Here is a 19599-nt window from a genome sequence, read left to right as displayed (position 1 = left end):
TCTAGCTTCCTCAGAATACAAAAATCTGTAAGGTTTAAATTTTTCAGATTAGAAAATAATTAAATGGAAATAAACCAGGGAAAGTCTCAGGGGAAAGCATATGACTTAAGGCAACCCCATTTTGGTTAGCTGTAAGGTAAGTGTGATCTTAGCAAGAGAAGAAATGAGCCAAATGAATTTGACAAGGCTGATCAGCACCTACCTAAAATCCAACTTCAGAAACCAGAAAAGAATGTGATCATACAAGTTATTTCCTTGAAAAGTTTGTGCGACATTATTAAATAAAGACAAGCAAGATGACACTTTCACATTCCAAGACATATTTTGCCAAAGTATCTTCTATGACCACAGAACCTGTGGAAGTTCGTTTCGTTTTATGCTCACACTGGCTGTTGAGAAACTGGTTTGACCAAGCAGTTCTTGCATCATTTGATGTAACTGGTTGCTCCCAGAAGCTTTCAGGATTGGTTTCATTTTGTTCCTCCATTGGCACCTGTTCTTAAATATACACGTGTTTTATACATAGACCACCATAGTGGTCAATCAGTACCTTCTGAAGTGCCAGCAGGTTCTCAAGTTCACATAAGAAAGATGATTTCCTCAGCTTTATTCTACAGAGTATGTTCGCCCAAGAGACAGAGTCCTACCTCAGTTAGACTGGGCCCAAAGTCACTAACTTTTTCACTGAAATGTCTCAAAAGTGCCTTTGAAACACTTCAGTAAATATAATTCATTTGGCTCCTTGTTGGTCAACACAATCCCTTGTCCACTCAGATGGAAGGCCAACTTCTTAACTCTTCGCCTAAATTGGTTCCAAGAAAATTTGCAGCCAAAGTTTTAGACTAGTTTAGTTCTAGATTAGCCACTGTTTTTCTAGACAGAAAAGGCTTGAATCATGTCAGTGAGCTGCAACCTCAGGGCTGCAAATTCAACACTCATTAGGCAGACGTCACGATCTAAAGCCGGAATAAAGAACACTCCCTGCACCGGAGTCCATGAAGGAAACAGCTCCTGTAGAGACCTAGAAGGAACACCACCACTCTGCCCTGGCTCCTGTCTGACAGGTAGGCAGAGAGAATCTAGATGCATGCGTGTCTGTTTTACTGAATCTGAGTTCTGTTTTACTGAATCTGAGTTTAAACAAGTTTAGTAAGTATTCTATTTCATATTACTCTAGTCCTAAAAAAACCCAAATAAATCATGAGACATGACCTTATCAGCAATATTTAAACATCAAAACGTATGCATCGTCTTGAGATGAAGTGAAACATTTACTCAGAGCAGGTTACAGGATGTGATCAACTTCTGACTTTAAAATATGGCAAGTTAACAGCTGTCATTGCGGCCATTTGCTCAGTACAGTATGATAGCATAAGACCACCTACGGACTGCAAGATAAATTAAAACTCAAATGTGGAAAGGACTATTGAAAGTTATCTACATTTACAGTTCAATCACACATTTTTATTTAACATTAGTATACAGAGGACAACCCCAGCGAGTTATTTTGTAATGTCAAGTATTTAGTAAAGTTCTTCAGCTGTAACAGTGACAATAGAACAGCTAAAAATAAGCAGTATGAAACAAACATGATCATCTTAAAATTATAAATATACCAACAATACTTCTTAAAGCTTAATTATTGCAACAGTTAAATTAACAATAATTCATGTTAGAAAGGCTCTATGAAATTTATTCAAGTTGTCAAGAAATTAGATGGAAGTGTAAAAAGGAAATACATATGAATTTTACTTTTGATTTTCACTAAAGGTAGTCAATACAATTTTGTACAGTATCACCTAACATGTCAATCTTTAACAAACTCCAGTATACAGAATTCATAAAATGCAGAAAAAATAGTTTAATCTTTACATGTAAATTGACAGTAAATTAACTGACACAAATTTTATTATTGTAACAAGCAGGCCAGCATTTTAAATATTAATTTAGTAGCTTTGTGTTGTTAAAGGGGCAGACATATACAGTCATTCCAAGTATGTAATCAGATTTAAGAGGTGATAATTCAGAACATGGGCTTTCTAAAAAGTGTTTAGTAAAAGTCATGTTATTTCCTAGTCCAGATATCCCCATCATAAAGCCTTTACAGGGTTATGATCTCTCCTGGCTTTACTGGAGCCACTAGTCACGCTCCTCGCACACGCGCAAACACACATACCTTGCTATAAATACCACACCAGTGTACTAGGTTTAAATTCACCCTGATAATGCAGGTATGCTATGTGCAACTTTGCTATTATGCACGTTACAGAAAGCTTCCAATTTCAGCATGGTAACCTGAAGTCATATAGCCGTGTTTCGGTTTTACTATAATCATCCCTGAAGTTTATACAGATACCGTATCACGTTGAAAGAAATCTATTTGATAGTACTTAAATACCAGCAATTGAACTTCAATTGTAATGAGGAAATGCTCCTTTCCATTGAGGAAGAATTAATATGTATAGCTGCTCATCTCACGCAAATATAGTACATGAATGTTTAAGTACTTTCACTAAAACAGAAGTCATACTAAAACATGATACTGTACTACAATTGTAGTTAACTAGAAAATTCAAGGATGCTATAATTCATTAATAAATTTTCCTGTACAGTAAGTCAAATAGATAAATTCCATGTGCATTTGCTTTACAAAATGGTAGCATGTTTATCTTGCTAGGTTATACACTGCCATTTCACCTGCTCAGACTTGTGGCCAATGGTACCTTGAGCCCTCTCACAAAGGAAACACCTCATCAGCAACTGTTATGTCCATAAAATGGAGTCACTGTACAAGATGGCAAATAGTTAATTCTGAAGTCAAACACAGAAATCATATAGCTCCTCCGACCACAAAGTTCAGAGAAAGCTTCCTTTGCATACCAAGTGCCACTTGGGTTTTTGGGGGGTTTTGTTGGGTTGCGTGGTGGGGTTTTGTTTTGGTTTTTTTTAAATTGCTTCTACAGGTCCAGTTTGAAGTAGCTATCAAGATAACGTGTGAAGTTTACCTTGGTTCCTTTAAAATTCTTCTTCTGCACTTCTGGATGAATACAACAGTTCTATAGTCCCCTTTAGGTTTCCCATCAGGGGCTGAGAAAGATGTGGCATGGGGAAGGGGGGAGAGGAGACAGCCAACTGTCACCATCTTGAGAAGAAAGTTCATGCTCTCGTTAAGGCAACCTATTTGTCTCACCACCTCAGAAACAGGCTAACGAAAAGAGAGAGTAAAAAATTGAAATGAAGGAATCCCGAGCCCCATTGGACTTGTTGCTTACGGAATGCTACCATTCACTTGACATCCCTCTGCCTGGGAGTTAGTACAGCAGTTCTGGAAGCCCAATGCACCAGTGGTACATCCAGTGAGGAAGCACAAGGTATCATTATGTATACACTGAAGCAGTAATTTGGGAAGTTTATGAACAAACCATCAGGACCCTCTGTAAGCACCGTACAGCCTACCAGCCATCATAAGGGTCACGGCTGAAGAGACATTTCTGGGTTTTTTTCCCCTACTAAGGGCAGCACCAGCCCAACCAGAAAAATGGAGAGAACTTGTCACACGCTGTCCAATTATACAGCGCGTCTTTTGGTGGCTATTAAACATCAGAGGGAAATATAGCACTGGCTCAGTGGAAATTACATCAGGCACTGCAAGCCTGCTTCAGTTTTCCATCCGATTCTTGCTTTAGACTGGCATTGGCATGAATTTAATGAAGGCCTTCTGAGGCAATGATGGAAGCAGCAGCAAGATTCAGAGGCTTTCACTCTAGAGTTGGCAGACAAAAAAGTGACAGTTTTAAGATCACTTGGGGACCCACATTTCAAAAGGAAGACTAGAAATAGCAGCTTTAAATCCCAGAGTAATGGGATAGCCTAGGATAAAACAGCTGGCAAAACAGAAATGAATGGTATATAACCCAGTAAGAAAGACATTACCATGAGTGTTTTACACTTTGACAATTTTCATTAAATAAAATTACTAAGTGCTTTCCTCTAAACAAAAAGGATGCTCCTAACATCCTTTCCTATGAAAGCCCTGTAAACATGCCACCAAAACTTAGTTTTTACCAGCAGAGTGAGCTCACTAGAAATGCAAGTGAAATCAGAAAAACAAATTAATTTGAAAATTTCTAAGTAAATACTTGCTAAACAATATGGCATTTACATCAGTGTGCAATATATTAATTTTGAAAGTGATAACTTCAGCATGAAAATTACTTACCTGTAATTAAAGTTTTCCATATTGGCCAATACATAAATCCTGATTTTTGGTACTGCATACTTTATCTCTGAAATATTTGAAATGTCATATTCCAAATCAAAGTCAATACACAAAAATATTTAAGTTATACCCAGTCTAACAAAACCCACATCAGCCACTGAAAACAGATTTAACAGTGTAGTGTTTAGTAGTATGCAAAGGAATTTTAGAACCAAAAGAAAATATAGGTCGCAATAGAAATTTGAGGCACTGCTGTACATGAATAAAGTTGATTCATACAACATGTGAATTGCACTGAGTCACGGAAGTGATAACTGCTTTAGTATTTTCATTTAGGACAAGTATTTTAAAGTTTAGTGTTTTGGGGGGGGGCTTTTTTTTTTTTTTAAATTAATGCTGGACCTGTAGTTCTTCAGCAAAAAATACTTTCAGGTAACACCCTCCCCTCCTCCTCCCCAGAAAAGGGTCTGCAAGTTTTTTAGTTTTCGATTCAACCTTTAAATATACATGAAGCTCTCTATGCATACCTACTTTGTGACAAATTTGATAACATCTCAAATAAATTTACATTATACAAACACTTTTAAGAAAATTTGCATTTTTCTAAAAAGTTTATAGCAATGAAGATGTGATATATAAATATATACAGTACTTCCACTTCAAAAGTCAGATTTACGAACTAAATGGTTAAAACCTAATGAACATCAGATTTTCATTTAGGTTGCCCAACGTGGCAATATTCAGGTATTACCAGATTATTTCTTTTTCTTCAGGTGATAACCTACATCCCCTTACAGCATTTTTTCACAAAAATAATGGTTCTTTTTGCTAGATCAACTCTGGCAATGTTTACATAAATATTCCTTTAAAATGTTGCTGGCAAACAAAGCTATTGTAGCACAAAGTACTTTTTAATAAAATAATCACCACGTTTAGCTTCATTCAAAATTTAGCTTGCTATACATTGGATAGAAGAAAAATAGTTTTATCTGTGTTCAAGTGCATTAGCAACAAGAGTTAAAATGAGTAGTATATTTTAATGAAGATTCAACTGATAGGACAGGTGCCACCAAAAAGCACGAGCTTGTCAGTGATCAAATTGCCTAAAAAACTGACAGTAACATAACACTGAAACTACTTAGAGAAAGCTTGCATGATTTTCCTTAACAAATACATAAAGCAAAAATTAAGAGTTCCTTGATAATACTGATTCACAATTTCAAGAGCATAAACTACAGTCAGTAAAGGGCTCACAAATCTGTGCATAAAAAGGCTGACATTTTAATAAGAAGTGGTTTTACATTAATGGCAGGCCACCACAGAGAAGTATGGAGGAACAAAACACTTTGGCTTTAATTTTTTCAGAGGCTCACATTTCTCATTAGACTTAAAAGCAGCAGCTTTTCATAAGCCACTCTCATTGGGAGTGCTGTATTTTGTAGAAAACATTAGAAAGATGATAATCGTTTTAGTGATTGACAGCTTTTACTTCAATTTTTACATAAACAGCTTTCACCATACTGTGGTTATGCTTAAGTATAAGAACACTGATCAATAGTTTAGATGCACAGTATTTATTTCTTCTGCTGGAAGGCAACTATACTTAATAATTGTATCCAAGACACTTCAAATCATTCAGAAATATGGCATGCAGTATCCAAAAGTATGGCTCTGAGGATTTTTTTTTTTTTTTACATTAAGCATAAAGAAATTTTATATTCAACATTCATTTATATTTCAAGAAAACTACCTATTCAGAGTTCTAGTTCTTTGATGCAGCATTAAGGATTAAAACTTACCACTTTACCAGGCCTTGCCCATGTGCAAATAAATCCCTCCTGACAAGCAGTGACTATACAGTCTTCAAGAAAAATTAACACAGTCAGTCTTTCATGTGCTATCTTTTTACAGATAAGAGGCTCTAACAAGGGAACATCTTCCATTCGGGGACAGAGAGGTGTTCCCAAAGTTTTGGCTGGGTCCGTTTTGGTTTTAGTAACTAGGTTCAGTTTGTCACTGCTCTTGCTAGATATATGTCCCATGCTATGATTTCTCTTATGATCTTTTTCATGGTGTCTTTCCTTCCGATCGTGCAGCGATAAGGTTGCAAATTTACTAACGCCAGAAGCAATGGCACCATCCATGACACTGCTTTTACTGCCAGCATTTGAGACTGCGGAGTGTGGAAGGCTGTTTGACCGTGGAAGAGGAGGGGGTACAGAGTTTCCAGGCGTTGTGATACTGTTTCCATTACTTCCTGGGTTGGTTCCACCACTTCCAGCAGGTGGACTTGTGGCATTCATGACATTTGTATGTGTCCTTGCTCTCGAGAGAGGTTGGTGGGGGAAGAGGATATCTTCTGTAAGATCCCACAAACAGAGCTGTGTGTCCTGGCCTACCGAACCAAATCTATACGTAACACTTACTGGACGACTGTCTGTAGAGTTCCTTTTGGATAGCCTAGATTGCGTACTGTTCGCTCGGTCTCTGCCAAAATGAAGGTCCTGGAAATCCTCATCACTTCCGCTAAATTCCATCGGGTCACTCTCTTCTACACTAGTGGTATACGGATCAAACGCAACAACACTGACCCACGATTTATGTCCATGGCCTCTCGCTATTACTCGACAGTCCACGAAAGACCAAACTGTTACCAAGTCGTCCTCTCCACCTGTCACTATGTATTTCCCGTCGGGACTCCAACACACACACAGCAGTCCTCCGAAGTAGCTTTTCATTGTACCATGCAGTTCCACGGAATCAAAGTTGAACACACGAAGAAAACCATCCTGGCTCACGCACGCCAAGAACTTCCCATCTGGGGAAAAGGCAAATTCGTTCAGGGCACCCTCACCCACTGTCCATTTAAGCAGAGGGTTTCTTGTGGATTTACTCTTGCAAGTGTGAACTGCAAAACTTTCTCCTTGTTTAAGTAGCTGGTAGTGCGGGGCTGTGGTACCACAAGTGTGCTCCACGTTATACAAGTACATATTGCCACTGGAATGAGCTACTAGGAAAAGGCTTTCCGAACCTGGTACCCATTTCACACAGGTTACTCTGGACTTGTCTATTAGCCTCTGTGAAAAACAAAGATGATACACTTCAGAAAGTCTGAAAATTAAAGTTTTAATGATTAACTGTGAATCTGAGCTTTCGGGGGGGGGGGGGGGGGGCGGGTGGGATGGGGAAAAAATACTTCAGCAAAGCAAACTCAACTTTCTAGAAAGGAGCTATGTTACTGTATTTGTGAAAACTTCTCAGGCAGAAAAGAGGAAATTATTTTTAGACAGAGTGCTATCAAAGATTGTTATTATTATGGTCCAGTCATCCTCCACAAAGAACATACTTCAATCAAGACAATCTGTTGTTATGAATCTAAGCGGAGTGTTCTTAGGTTTATTTTTCACTGCATAGGCTGAAAAGCATGAAAAGCAAACAATCGAGAAAACACACAACGAGCTAAAGGGAAAAAATGCAGTTACTCATCTGGACTACATAGCAAACGGGTTACAAATCAACAACAGTAAATTTAGACTCTGGCTTTATCTGACAGCACAAATAAAATCCATCCTCTGAAAAAAAAAAAAGAAAAAAAAAGAAAAAACAGGCTTCAGGAGCCTTTACCAGCTTTTACTGATTCAGGGAGCAAAAGCTACACACACAGTGACCATGTTATCATGTGGCTGGAAAGCTAGTAGTTAAATGCACGTGGTTCAGTGAAATCAGAAGGCACCACATACTCTTCACCTTTGAATCCCCACCCTCCAATTACTTTTCATTCATGCGCCAAGGACCTGACAATACTCTCAGTCACCACCTGATTAAGACGTTTCCTCTGAAGAAAAATGTTTTAATAGAGTCCATCATTGCAAAAGAATGAACACACGCATTAAACAAACATTCTTGATCATAATACCTCTGGTGCCATAAGAAATGAGAGATAAAGTTTGACTCCTTGAGTTTGCTAGTGTAGTTCTGGTGGACTTCCAAAACTTACCAACTCAGCCATGGCATCACTCAACTGCAACTTGGAGACAAGTAGTTCTTTACATGCACATTCTAGATTTGTATTTGGCATAGATTGATTATAGGCCGAAAGAAGAGCTGAGCTACACGAAAGGCAAGAATGCAAATACAAAGAGCCTAAGGAAATACCAGAACAAGTTACAAAAGCATTAAAAAACAAAGAAACAAAAAAGTCACCCCAAAACCTTGCTATGTTGTTTATCACAAACAAAAAACAGACTAATGGATAACACACTGATTGTTATCAATTCTGGGCCTGTAACTATCACTGGAAAGCAGCACCTCATCTTTTGAGGCTATACTTTTGCTGCTGTCAATCTCGGTGTAAGATCAGAAAGCCCCTCTTCCGTAATTTCTCACTGGTTATATTAGCTATTTTGTACTTGAGAGCTGAGAGATGTAACTTAATCTGGGAACCTGTCCTCAAATGCAGTAGATTTAAAATAACAAAATTCCTAGCTTCTCTTGTGATATTTTAAAGTTTGTCATGTGTTCATTGATACATATAATGAATGTCTCAGTAATGATGATATCAGAAATATTAGACAGAAAGTTACCTGGTACACACCAAGAGAATATGGACAGGGAACACCAGCCCAGCTGGTTACTATAGGCAATAGTCGTCTTCTCATTCTAAAACTACCACTAATATGGCACCAAAGCAAAATTTCTTGCACTCCTCTACTAGAGCAGCTCCACCTGACATACAGACCCTACTCATAAGAGCAGATGCTCAACTTTTACACTAGAAATGGCATTTGAAGTCCATAATCATGTTGGGGTACACCACCTTAATTATTGTACAGAAATCCTGCAAACCCAATCTCTACCTCAGGGAGGCTATGAACAAAACAGAAGATTGCCATCTGCACTGAGAACAGATCAGCTCAAAGAGACAAGACGCAGACAGGCTTTCAGCTGACATATAGCAAGTGACTACAACTCCTCCCCTTTCTCAACCAGCAAAGCTTTAAATTCAGCAGGAAGATGAAAACTCTGAAATTATGACTTTCTGAAGTTTTAAAGGCTTCCAGCTGGACTCCCATACTTCTACAGCACAACAAAACAAGACCTGAAGTCACTATGACTGGCAGACGCATTACAAGAATAGACTGAATGCAGTATCAAGCAAATCAGTGGAGTAGCTGGGATAAGGAACTTATGTTCAGGTGGAAGAAGAGTAAGTGAAGGAACTTCAGTCACCAGTCAGGAAGACAAGCCAGGATTATCTTGGTAGCCATGTTCTGAACAAGCCTGAAGGGAAAAAATTATAGGCATAGGCCACAAAGGAGTGAAAAAACTGAGTCAATCAAGGAATATGTATTAAGGTCTGACAAAGAGCTTTGGCAACACAGGTACAGGAAAAGTTTATTATGAAAAAAATGCAGCTTAAGGGTCTAGTTTTAAGTAAAAAAAAAGAATAAAAAAACAAGATGAAAAACATAATTCAGCTGGCTAACTTGAGAATAACCATCACCTGGAAACAACAGAATCTGTGAGGTATACTTGGTTGGTTTTGGGAATAGGAAAGTATCACTAATTTAATTCTGACACAGCTAGAAGAAATACCACTGTTGATACAGATTGATTTAAGCAGGCAGCCACAAGCTGCATAGTATCACTCACCTCAGCCTTTCAAGTCCCTATTGTCTTCTACATCAATAGAATTAAAAAAAAAAAAAAAAAAAAAGGAAGAGTAACAAGTTAGACTGCATTCAGGCTATTGCATTTTAAGGTCAACATAAACTTAACCTGTTATGACATGGAAGGTATTTCACATATCACATACAATTAAGTGCTATCCTGATTGCTTTATCACAGGTGACAGTCAAAACTGAGCTTTGGGCTACCAGAATCACCAAATTACTAACAGGACAGGTGGTAAATTCTATTCTAGCACTAGTGCTAAATCTGTTGAAAGATGTAAACTCTCATTTAGACCACCTTCTGCCTAGGAAGACATGTTTCTTCTCAAATATTATCTAAGCTCTAAATATATTCAAAACCCAACAGGCACCTTCATCTTGAAGCTAGGAAACTGGCTCAACCATCAGTACTCATCAATGTTTCTCTAAAACAGCTTTCAGATACAAGCCAGAACTTCCAAACACGTCCAGGGTAAACTTCAATACTGTCACTGACAGATTAAAAATATATAAAAGTTTTAGAATTGGTTGTGACTGCAGAAAAGATCAGCGTAGGAAACAAGAATTTGTCTTCTATCTCTAGCCTACTGTGCACGTAGTATTGGTACCACTGAGAAAATTCTTATGTCAGCTTTGTAGAAAATAGATCACCTCATTTAATTTCGAACAAACTGTCATAGGATGTATTCCCACCACAGTGAAGTAACACTGGCTATCGCACAGAGAAAGAGACAATACTGTGTAACAGAAGCGGCTTCAGTTTCTCCATCATTTGTGAACCACCACAAGAACTATTCAGCCTGCAATGCAGCTTTACTCTGTAGACACTAGACAGTAAACAACATCAAGGCATGTAAACATCCACTGATCTTTTATGTAAGTACTTCAGCTGAAGTTCTTCTCAAAGCAGCGAAGAGTGGGAACTGCTCTGTGATATGAAACTCTACTTGCTTATAGTACTTCTACTGCCACTTGTACTACTTACACTATTATCATACAAGGTTAAATCAGAGCTGTACTTACACAAGTAACTTGTTCACACCCAGACTAGCACTGCCAGTGGTGAAGTTGCACCACAGACAAAGCTTGGGGTTTTTCGGTTTGGGGTGAGTTGTGGGGAATTTTTTGTGGGGAATACACAACAGTGCAGGGTGAGTGGTGTTAGGACAATGCTAAAATGAACATTTCAGCTACAGATGTTTCTACCAAACAGCGTACTCTGTGCAATATTAAGAGATTCTCCAGCATTGTCTCCCACTCAACACAAGCAGAGAAACAGCAGGTGGGAAATAGCTAGGTAAGAAGAAAAACGCCCCTCTTCTGATCTAGATGTAGCTACTTTTAGAAAGCTGAGGAGGAATTAGATAGCTCTAATTATAAAGCATTCCCATTGAGAACAATACTTCAATCTTCTTCGCACAAAGACAGAGCAAGGCAACACATCTCTCTGAGGTGCGAAAGATATGCTTGCTCAGTTTGAAAGCTGAGCACAGCTTAACTTCATCTGCAAATAAAAAAAGACCTGCAAAGCTCTTTGCTATTACCCCCGCCAACAATTCACCTGCAGCTGGATTAAAAGACAAAAAGGAACAAAAAAATTCCCCCAAAAAACCAATCATCCCCCAAATCGACCCAAATTCCTATAGCTTATCCTCTGCAGCAAATGTTGTCAAAAGTTGTTCCAGTTACCAGATTTCTTTCCTTGTTAGCATGCAGATGCTCTTTTAAGAATGCCACGCTACCAGATAATCTTAGCCAGTGGTCTTATAACTTGGCATTAGTCCCTGTTGCTGCCACCCACCCCCCCCCAGTACTTCCTTCTGTCTTTCCTTATTGCACAGCACCAGCAGAAGCAGACAGAGAGTTTCTTTCAAGAGTATCACATGGCCAAGACCCCATAAGCCTTCAGCTTCTACGCAGCATTCAGCTTGATATCCTAGTCTTCCCCAAGCAACCCTTTAGGAATCCTGATACAGACAGTTTCTGCTGTAACATCCTGACCATAAAAATTGATATTTTTACCTTATCTAATATTATGACCATAATATATTAGTTAAATAGGGGCTTAAATGTTTTCTTCTTCATTTGGAACCAGAAGCCCCAGAAACAACTGACTGCAGAACACACACACAGACATTTCCATCTATAGCCTCTTTTCCATCAGTTAACTGTCATTAACTCTAGTTACAGTATTACCCAAACTACAGAGTCCTAATTTTTAATCTTAAACCCCAAAAGATTCCTTCATGAGTAAGATTTTTGTGTAGATATTCCAAGTCAATGAAACAGCTGAAAAAAAAACCATAGTGACTGAGTGATAAGCTGTATAGGCAAATGCAGCCATCTACAGAACTTTGAGAATCTAGGATCTTTGATATCATAAATACATTGCATGCAACAATGTTAAGATTTCTACTTACTTCCTCATTAAATAATTTGCTAGTTTCTTTTTTAATAGGGTCTATAAGTTGGACCTGGCCTGCAGAGAAGCCCACTAGAAGAGACACGCTTTCTGCTGTGGCTGTTAAGTGATTGAAGTCATGGCATGTAGGTTGTGTTCCTTTATATATCCTTTTGTCTATTGGTTTACTCAAGTCCGCAGCCTGCAAAGAGAACAAACAGAATTAAGGCAGTTTATCACAACATGTGCACGTAACCAGTTCTATTTGCAAATGAGTTTATACTCAGCAACAATTAAGGCAGTCACAAAATCCTACTTTAAAAAGCAGCTTTTTATTTATCGAAGACACCCAAGACGTCATCAAAACGTTTATCTTTTCATATAATGCAATACCTGTGTTTTTTCCATTTTGCTGAACACTATACATACCCTGGCCTTTGCAACTACATCACACAACAAACTAATGAGAACCATTCAGTAACACAAAGGCTCCAGTGAGTCCTCAGTATCAACCTATTCCCAGAAGGCTTTTCCTGCCAGAAGAGGCATTCCATCACAGACAGGAGGTATCTTCTACATTCCTAGTAGCAGCTTTCTCAATATTGAATACAACCAATTTTGGACTAAAAATAGCATATTCTCAGTCACCTGATTATTCTATTATATGTCTATCCATTTATAACAGGCAAACATACGATATTGGTCTCAATAATTAAAAAAAATTATCAACTAGATCCCAGGAGAGCATTTTCTAGGAACACTGACAAAAGATGCTGATACTGTGATTATAAAATACATTTTAGTCCATTAAGCTACAAAACAATTAGGCTTCTGACACTGAACACAGAATTCAAATAGAGCTCAGACAAAGTAAGTGCTAACAAAACTGAGGAACTTCAACATAAACAACTGAAGATCTGGCTCTAAAGTATCAGAAAAATCCAAAGGAACAGAAAAGCAACTTACAGTGCGCTCTCAGTTGTGTAACCCATGTTTATCCCCATATCACTTCTGAACAGACAACCTTTCATCATCCAGAGATTAAAACCCACACATTTAATACACAACATCATACTCCAGATTCAGCTTTTTTTTTTCCCTAAACTCCCTATTTACTAAGTTCAGAGTCTGTAATTAAAAATCTGCAGATACTCAACAATATTACAGACCTGAGATGTAGCTGTGATTTGGACTTGGATTCTAATTTTGATATATACTTTTTCAGTATTTTTAGTCAGAGAAAATTGGGCCAGTAATGTAAGAAATAAAATTTCTTTTGAGGAAGAGGACAAGCTTCAGATAAAAGAATATTGCTCCAGTATATTATACCTTCGAGGGTGAGGTCTAAAGAGCAGCAAATCCTTGGTGTACTTGGGGCTACATAGACAGAAACTAGACCTGTTAGTAGGGAAAAAATTGTAACTAGCTACACAGTGAATCATGTCAGGTGAGACATTTCCAAGGCAAATTTAACTACAGGGTATGCATGATAAGCATATATATGCAACAGTATTGAAGCTGTGCTTATGCTTGCAGCATATATTATAAACCAGTTTAATCAAGTGTATGCCCTCCTGGTTGAAGACTCCAAACTGAGATGATGTATTCCGACTTCTAAAGTCAGCAGATTAAAAAGTTATTCTCCAGAGCCCAGAGATCCATTATAAGCTAAAAAAGAATATTAGCAATACCTCTTCAAGGAGAACTTAAATAGAATACTAGCTCTACTGGGAGATCATAGGACAAGGCGCATGCCTACCAAGAAACATTCACAGACAGATGTAAATCTGATTTGAAGCTGAAAGACTAAATCCTAGAGGCCATGCAGCTATCACTTACATTGTGCAAGACTCCCTTGTCCTGTATCACTACAAAATAAGTGATATAAAGAGATAACTCTCAAAATTGAGGTAGCATTTCTATCTGGAAGACCATTCTACAGACACATAGACACATCCCTCCATACTTCAAAGAAATGCACAGTTAACGAGGTTAACCCATGAGACTCAAGGTTCTGTCCACTGGACAAAAGTTCCAGCAGGACGCAATGCCTAAGAAGGAAAATCCCTTTTAAAGTAAATACAACTCAGCCTGAATCACGCTGAATGAACACAGAATGACAGACTCTCCTGGCCAGCAGAAAACACAGGTATTCCCAGGTTCTTTTCCTTCTGAATCCTCACTGTTCTTTGGAAGCAGCAAAGACTCAGAAGGTGGCTATTTGCAGATTGGAACTACACCTTGCTCTTTTGTCTGGTTGAGGTTTTAGATCACTAGCTTTTGTTTTTGTTGTCTGACAAATTTGGTGTGACTGAAGTTCCACATCTTCTGAAATTGTGTAGTAACAGATCTAGCAAGACATGTTCTGATAAATTAAATCTAAGCACAGACTTCCCTGTGCTTGTTCTAGCTGTTCGCTGAGAACCAGATGGTAGTGACAATCTGTCTGAACTTAGATGAAGTATAAATAAACTAATTCAACCCAGGATTACCAGGCTTCCACTGACAGGGATGCCCTGCCTTTTATTTACATGTGGCTAGTGTTTTCAGTTATAATATAGCTGTCTCATGAAGATAAGTCGAATCTACAAGCACAAAAGCACTCTTTTGGTCTTGATCTTTCCTAATTGAAAGACAGGGTAGAATCAATGAGTGTAAGAACTAGGCGACATTTTCTTTATTTCGGCACAGTTGAAGGTTGCTATTGGATTTTGAGAAGGCCAATAAAAGCACTGACTCAAAATTCAGTCACTCCTGGGACTCAGCATTTCATTAGCTCACCACTAAGTCCATTTGCTATAGCTATTTTTGTGGAAGATCTGATTCTCATAAAAGAACTCTTAGATGACATCTGAGTCCATAACTGTCAAATCCTAGGATATGACACTATCAACTGAACCAGGTGACATGAGCTGCTCCCCTCTCAAAAGAATGATGCTGCACTTTGAAAGAGGACAGAAGGACCTTGGGATTAAGTTTTATCAAACATGGAGGCTCAAAGCACAGGATCAGGCACCCTCACCTCTGCCTGAGTTGGTAGCAAGCTATTTGCACACTTCCTATCCCAGTTCCTTTAACATTTTCTTCTGAAAAACACTCAGCACTACTCCAGCCTGTCCACTTTGAGAAGCTTACGCCATTGTGGATGATTCATGATGAGAGCAACACTTCGTAATTAGAACTTAAGTCTAATCACAACAGAAGGAAGGTTGGAGCATCTAATGCAAGGTTAAGAATCAATACTATCCTCCCTTCAAAGAAAAAAAATCTGTGCTGTACATCTTTGCTAATCAAGACTCTGGTATTAGCACCTGGGCCAACCGATACCTGTGTTAGAAGTCTGTTCCTTCCAACACACAGCAGTATCTCACGTACCCCTTGGGCAAAGGAACAAGGAATAATGGTTATCAGGCAATAAGAGGAATCTCACACAACATCCGTCTAAAGTCAGTAATGCAGTTGAACAAAATTGGTGCACTTTGGGCATCAACAGCTTCCAACTACTGTCTTTGAACAGTTTAAAACTCTCTAGTGAGCCTTACACTTACTTACAGAAGAAAAATTGACCAACTTTGCCATTTAGTTCTTTGCGATGAATTTGTACTCTCAGAAAAAACCATGAACCATACAAGAACAAGATGAAAAAAGAGAGTTATACAACTAAAACAGAAATTTTGTGCAATACCCCCAAATATTTTAGTAAAATAACCTACCTAAAATTTGACAAAAGACACTAATAGGAGTCTGTATCATCTCAAAATATCTAAAATGGACAAATAGATATAGAAAGTTCTACTCCTGTTCAGCTGTCAATCCGAATAAAATAATACAGTAGACCACCCCTAAAAGTGTTATTTAAATTAACAATTGACAAAAAACTTCATTAAAAAAAAAAAAAAACAAGCATCTACAAGATGCTCCATGAATAAACACACAGGTTGCACCAGTAGCACAACACTGTAGCTGCCAAACAGGCTAATCTTTACCGTATCTAAGCCGGTTTACCCCACTCTGCCAGGGTAGGGAGGAAAATAAATAAATAAATAAAAAATAAATCTGACCATCGAAACAGCTGCCCATTCACCCTGAATCATGAATTCCAGCAAAAAGGCAGTCAAATGGAAGTTCTGAACCACAGCTTTAAGTACCTAAACATTAGGAAGAAAATAGAGGGGGGGGGGGGGAACAACAACCATCAGTCACCTCAGTCCAAAGCAAATCTTTAAGTTTTCAGATTCTGATGTCTGAAATGTCTGATTAGGATGGGCAATAACCTTGGTTCTGTAGCTGTATGTAATTCTAAGCTCAAAGACAGATTGATATCTGTCGAAGATTCATTCTTTTTATGTAGTATTGATCCGAGACTTAGAGCTTTCATACTAAGATTTCCCAAACCGTGAATCATATCATCTCAAGTCAGCATTTAATCATGCTCCTTGACAGATGTGATTTCTTCCTGTATCTTTTCTTTTCCTAACTTACATCTGCAGCTTTCTACAAATTTTAGTTGAATGAAATGTATCATAAATGCTACATTTCCTTCCAAGCTAAAAATCATCTGAGATCAGAAAGGCAAGGAGTTATTTATTAATTTAATTTCTACTACAGTCATCAGAATGCTTCCGTTAGATATTTAATAGTATTTAATATCACATTTGCCAGGAGACTGGCTTTCAGTGAGTCATAGCTATAAGTGAGAGATCAAGACAGTACATTAGGTCTTCAGGCCTGGAAGTGAGGGCAAGCTTTTAATAAAAATTTTACTTCCAAAAATGAAACTCTCTCTTGTCCAGAGAATTAATTGATCTTGAACAGCAGATTACAGATTGGCTATGTATGTAGAGTTCTAGCACAAAGTAAAAGAGAACACACAAATAACCAAGACATTATATATTTGAAAGCAACTTCCTTGGCATTTCTGGAGCTTGGTATCTCTTCAATACCTTGCTGTCCAGGGATTTAATGGCTCCTGGTCTATAAACAGAACAATTTGAGAAAGCTGTGCTTCTTATAATGCTATACAAGTAACATGAGAAATCAACTCTTAGAATTATTATAATATAAGTGAACTTCATTGAACTTCACAGATGCTCTTTAAACCCTAGCAGAAAAAAAGAGACAAGGCAACCCTTGCTGCAGCACTTTGCCTTACAGTATCCCCTGGTGAACAGGGCAGGGTCTTCCAGGACAGACTTGCTCACTGTATTCGCAAGGACAGGGAAAACTAAACCAGGAGGCCCCTTACAGTTTGTTTATTCTTCCTCCACGTCTGTGCTGGTCTCCCTCTCCTTCCTGCAGAGCTAGCTGAAGGACAGAGAAAGCTGAGGAATGTGGCAAGACAGCTGAGTTATCCTAGGGACTTCTGTAGAATTTTCTGCTGAACTCTGTTCATTGCTTCCATACACAAGTGTTTCTGGCAGAACGACTAGCTTCAATACTTCACACTGGAAATCCTTCTAATTACTTTATTATCAAAGAAGTAGATTTCCAGACTTTTTTTTTGTAGAGGCCAATAACAGCTCACTTAATATTAGCAACCGAATAATTTGTAGTTACTTCACTGTTGCTTCAAGCTGGTCTGATCTTCTAGCTGACCCTGCTTTGGGCAGGAGGTTAGACTAGAGACTCTCAGAGGTCCCTTCCAACCCGAATGACTTTGAGATCCTAAGCTTTGGATCAACCAAAGCAGTGGCAACACAGCCTCTCCCAGCTTACTTAACAGGTCTGGTTTATGTCTTAAAGGAACTCACACAGGAAGAAAATTACAGGAACAAGTTAGTTGTCTTTCCCTACAAAGAACACTGATGTAGAGCAAACATTCTGCATAATTTATGAGATACACAACAAAGTCCAGGCAACGCTTCCTGCAACTATAAAGCACTAATAAAACACTCTTCAGTGCAGCTGACTGCCATAGCCAATCAGTAATAAACTGGCTTCTACAAACATAACTGCACACAAGCTGGCAGACTGCTGACTAATGGCCTCAGCTTTCTCGGTAGAGAGTTTAAAGTCTGGTAAGAACTTGCATCAGTCCCAGGATCTCTTCAGATTCAATAGCACAAACCTTTCAGATAGTGTACAAGCGAACACACATCCAGGGCCACTTCAGAAGCCCCTCGAAAACTTATAAAGACTAGTCTGAAAGCTTCTGGAAGCCGTTTAAACTAGTTTAAAAATAGGTTTTTTAAATGTAAGGACAGTTTCTTAAATAAGTAAAAGCTGCTTCTTCCATACACAAGTGATGTGCTTAGCTTTAAGGGTTGCATAACAGGTGTTTTGTGCGTACACACAGACTAGTTTTAAGTGTCTCCTAAGCCTTGCAAAGCCATTAATGCTAGGAAAATTTTAGGTCCTTATTTTGCAATGCTGCATTCAATGCATCTGTGTTATATTAAAGTCACACTTGCAAACCTCAAGAAAACTCTTTCATTTTTAGTTTTGCTTTTAAAATTTGGCTGAACTTTCAACTCTGAACTGAAGCACCGATAGCTGAACATTCCCAACAGCACAACCAGTGCTGGATTTGCTGCCAGTTAATACAAAGGCAAATATGAAGTAACACTAACACTGAGCATTCGCTTACCCTTATTCCTCCCTAATTGAAGGCAAGAGCAGATATGAGAAAGGGATAAAAGTTGCACTGAACAACATGAATTTTGAACATTAAAAACTAAGAAATTGGGACAAAAACAGTTAGCAAGCAGGAAAAAGAATCTGCTACTTTTAAGATACTGCCTCAAAGACTTTCCATTAAGGTATCTCTCTACAGCTTCCTTTCTCTAGAAAGTCTCCAGAAAGCGCAGCTGCCAATCCATGCCAGTTTTACTTGCATAAATCTTAAGATTCTGATCTTCAAGACATAATCATTATTAATTTGGCTTCAGTGGCATACTTTCTGATGTACTTTTTCTAATATATAAATATTTTTAATGATCTCACAGTTCAAAGTAATTTACATTTATACCTGCTCCCAGCAAAAGCATTTCAAGATTTATTTCCACTCAACAGAATGTTTACTTTCCTGAACAACACTGTTCCTCATAAATTGGTTCCTCTATCTTTGCAGAAGGTTTTTTAAGTTACAAAGCACCTGATAAAATGCTGAACAGTAGCACTTCAGGAATGTGAGAGAGTTTCTAGAATACTGTATAAGAACAGCTCTGTTGGTAAAACAAGGACACCAAGTAATTTTATTTAACCTAATTTTTTCAAGTGTTCCACACAATTCATCCATAACAAAGTCTTAAAGATCAATTTTGTACAAAGCTGCCTGCAAATCTGGGAAACTACTTAATATTCTTCTC

General features: G+C 38.1%; 1 protein-coding gene across 5 annotated transcripts in view; it reads right to left on the bottom strand.

The window, feature by feature from the left end:
* Positions 1-19599, bottom strand: part of WDR20 (WD repeat domain 20) — a 47910-nt gene that overhangs the window by 6137 nt on the left and 22174 nt on the right. The window contains exons 2-4 of one of the 5 annotated variants that reach the window (XM_075426571.1): positions 12312-12494; positions 6019-7296; positions 1380-4286 (exon numbers count right to left, since the gene is read on the bottom strand). In XM_075426571.1, the coding sequence (XP_075282686.1) occupies positions 4281-4286; positions 6019-7296; positions 12312-12494 (1467 nt within the window). In that variant the 3' untranslated portion in view covers positions 1380-4280. Of the gene's footprint in view, positions 1-1379; positions 7297-9198; positions 9899-12311; positions 12495-19599 lie in introns of those variants that run through there. The other 4 variants (XM_075426570.1, XR_012764571.1, XM_075426569.1 and 1 more) reach the window with 4 other exon arrangements.

Source organism: Opisthocomus hoazin, chromosome 7, assembly GCF_030867145.1.
Source record: "Opisthocomus hoazin isolate bOpiHoa1 chromosome 7, bOpiHoa1.hap1, whole genome shotgun sequence".
In the NCBI taxonomy this organism is placed as follows: domain Eukaryota; kingdom Metazoa; phylum Chordata; class Aves; order Opisthocomiformes; family Opisthocomidae; genus Opisthocomus; species Opisthocomus hoazin.
Note: the sequence above shows the minus strand (reverse complement) of the source record. Positions and strands in the feature narration are given on the sequence as shown.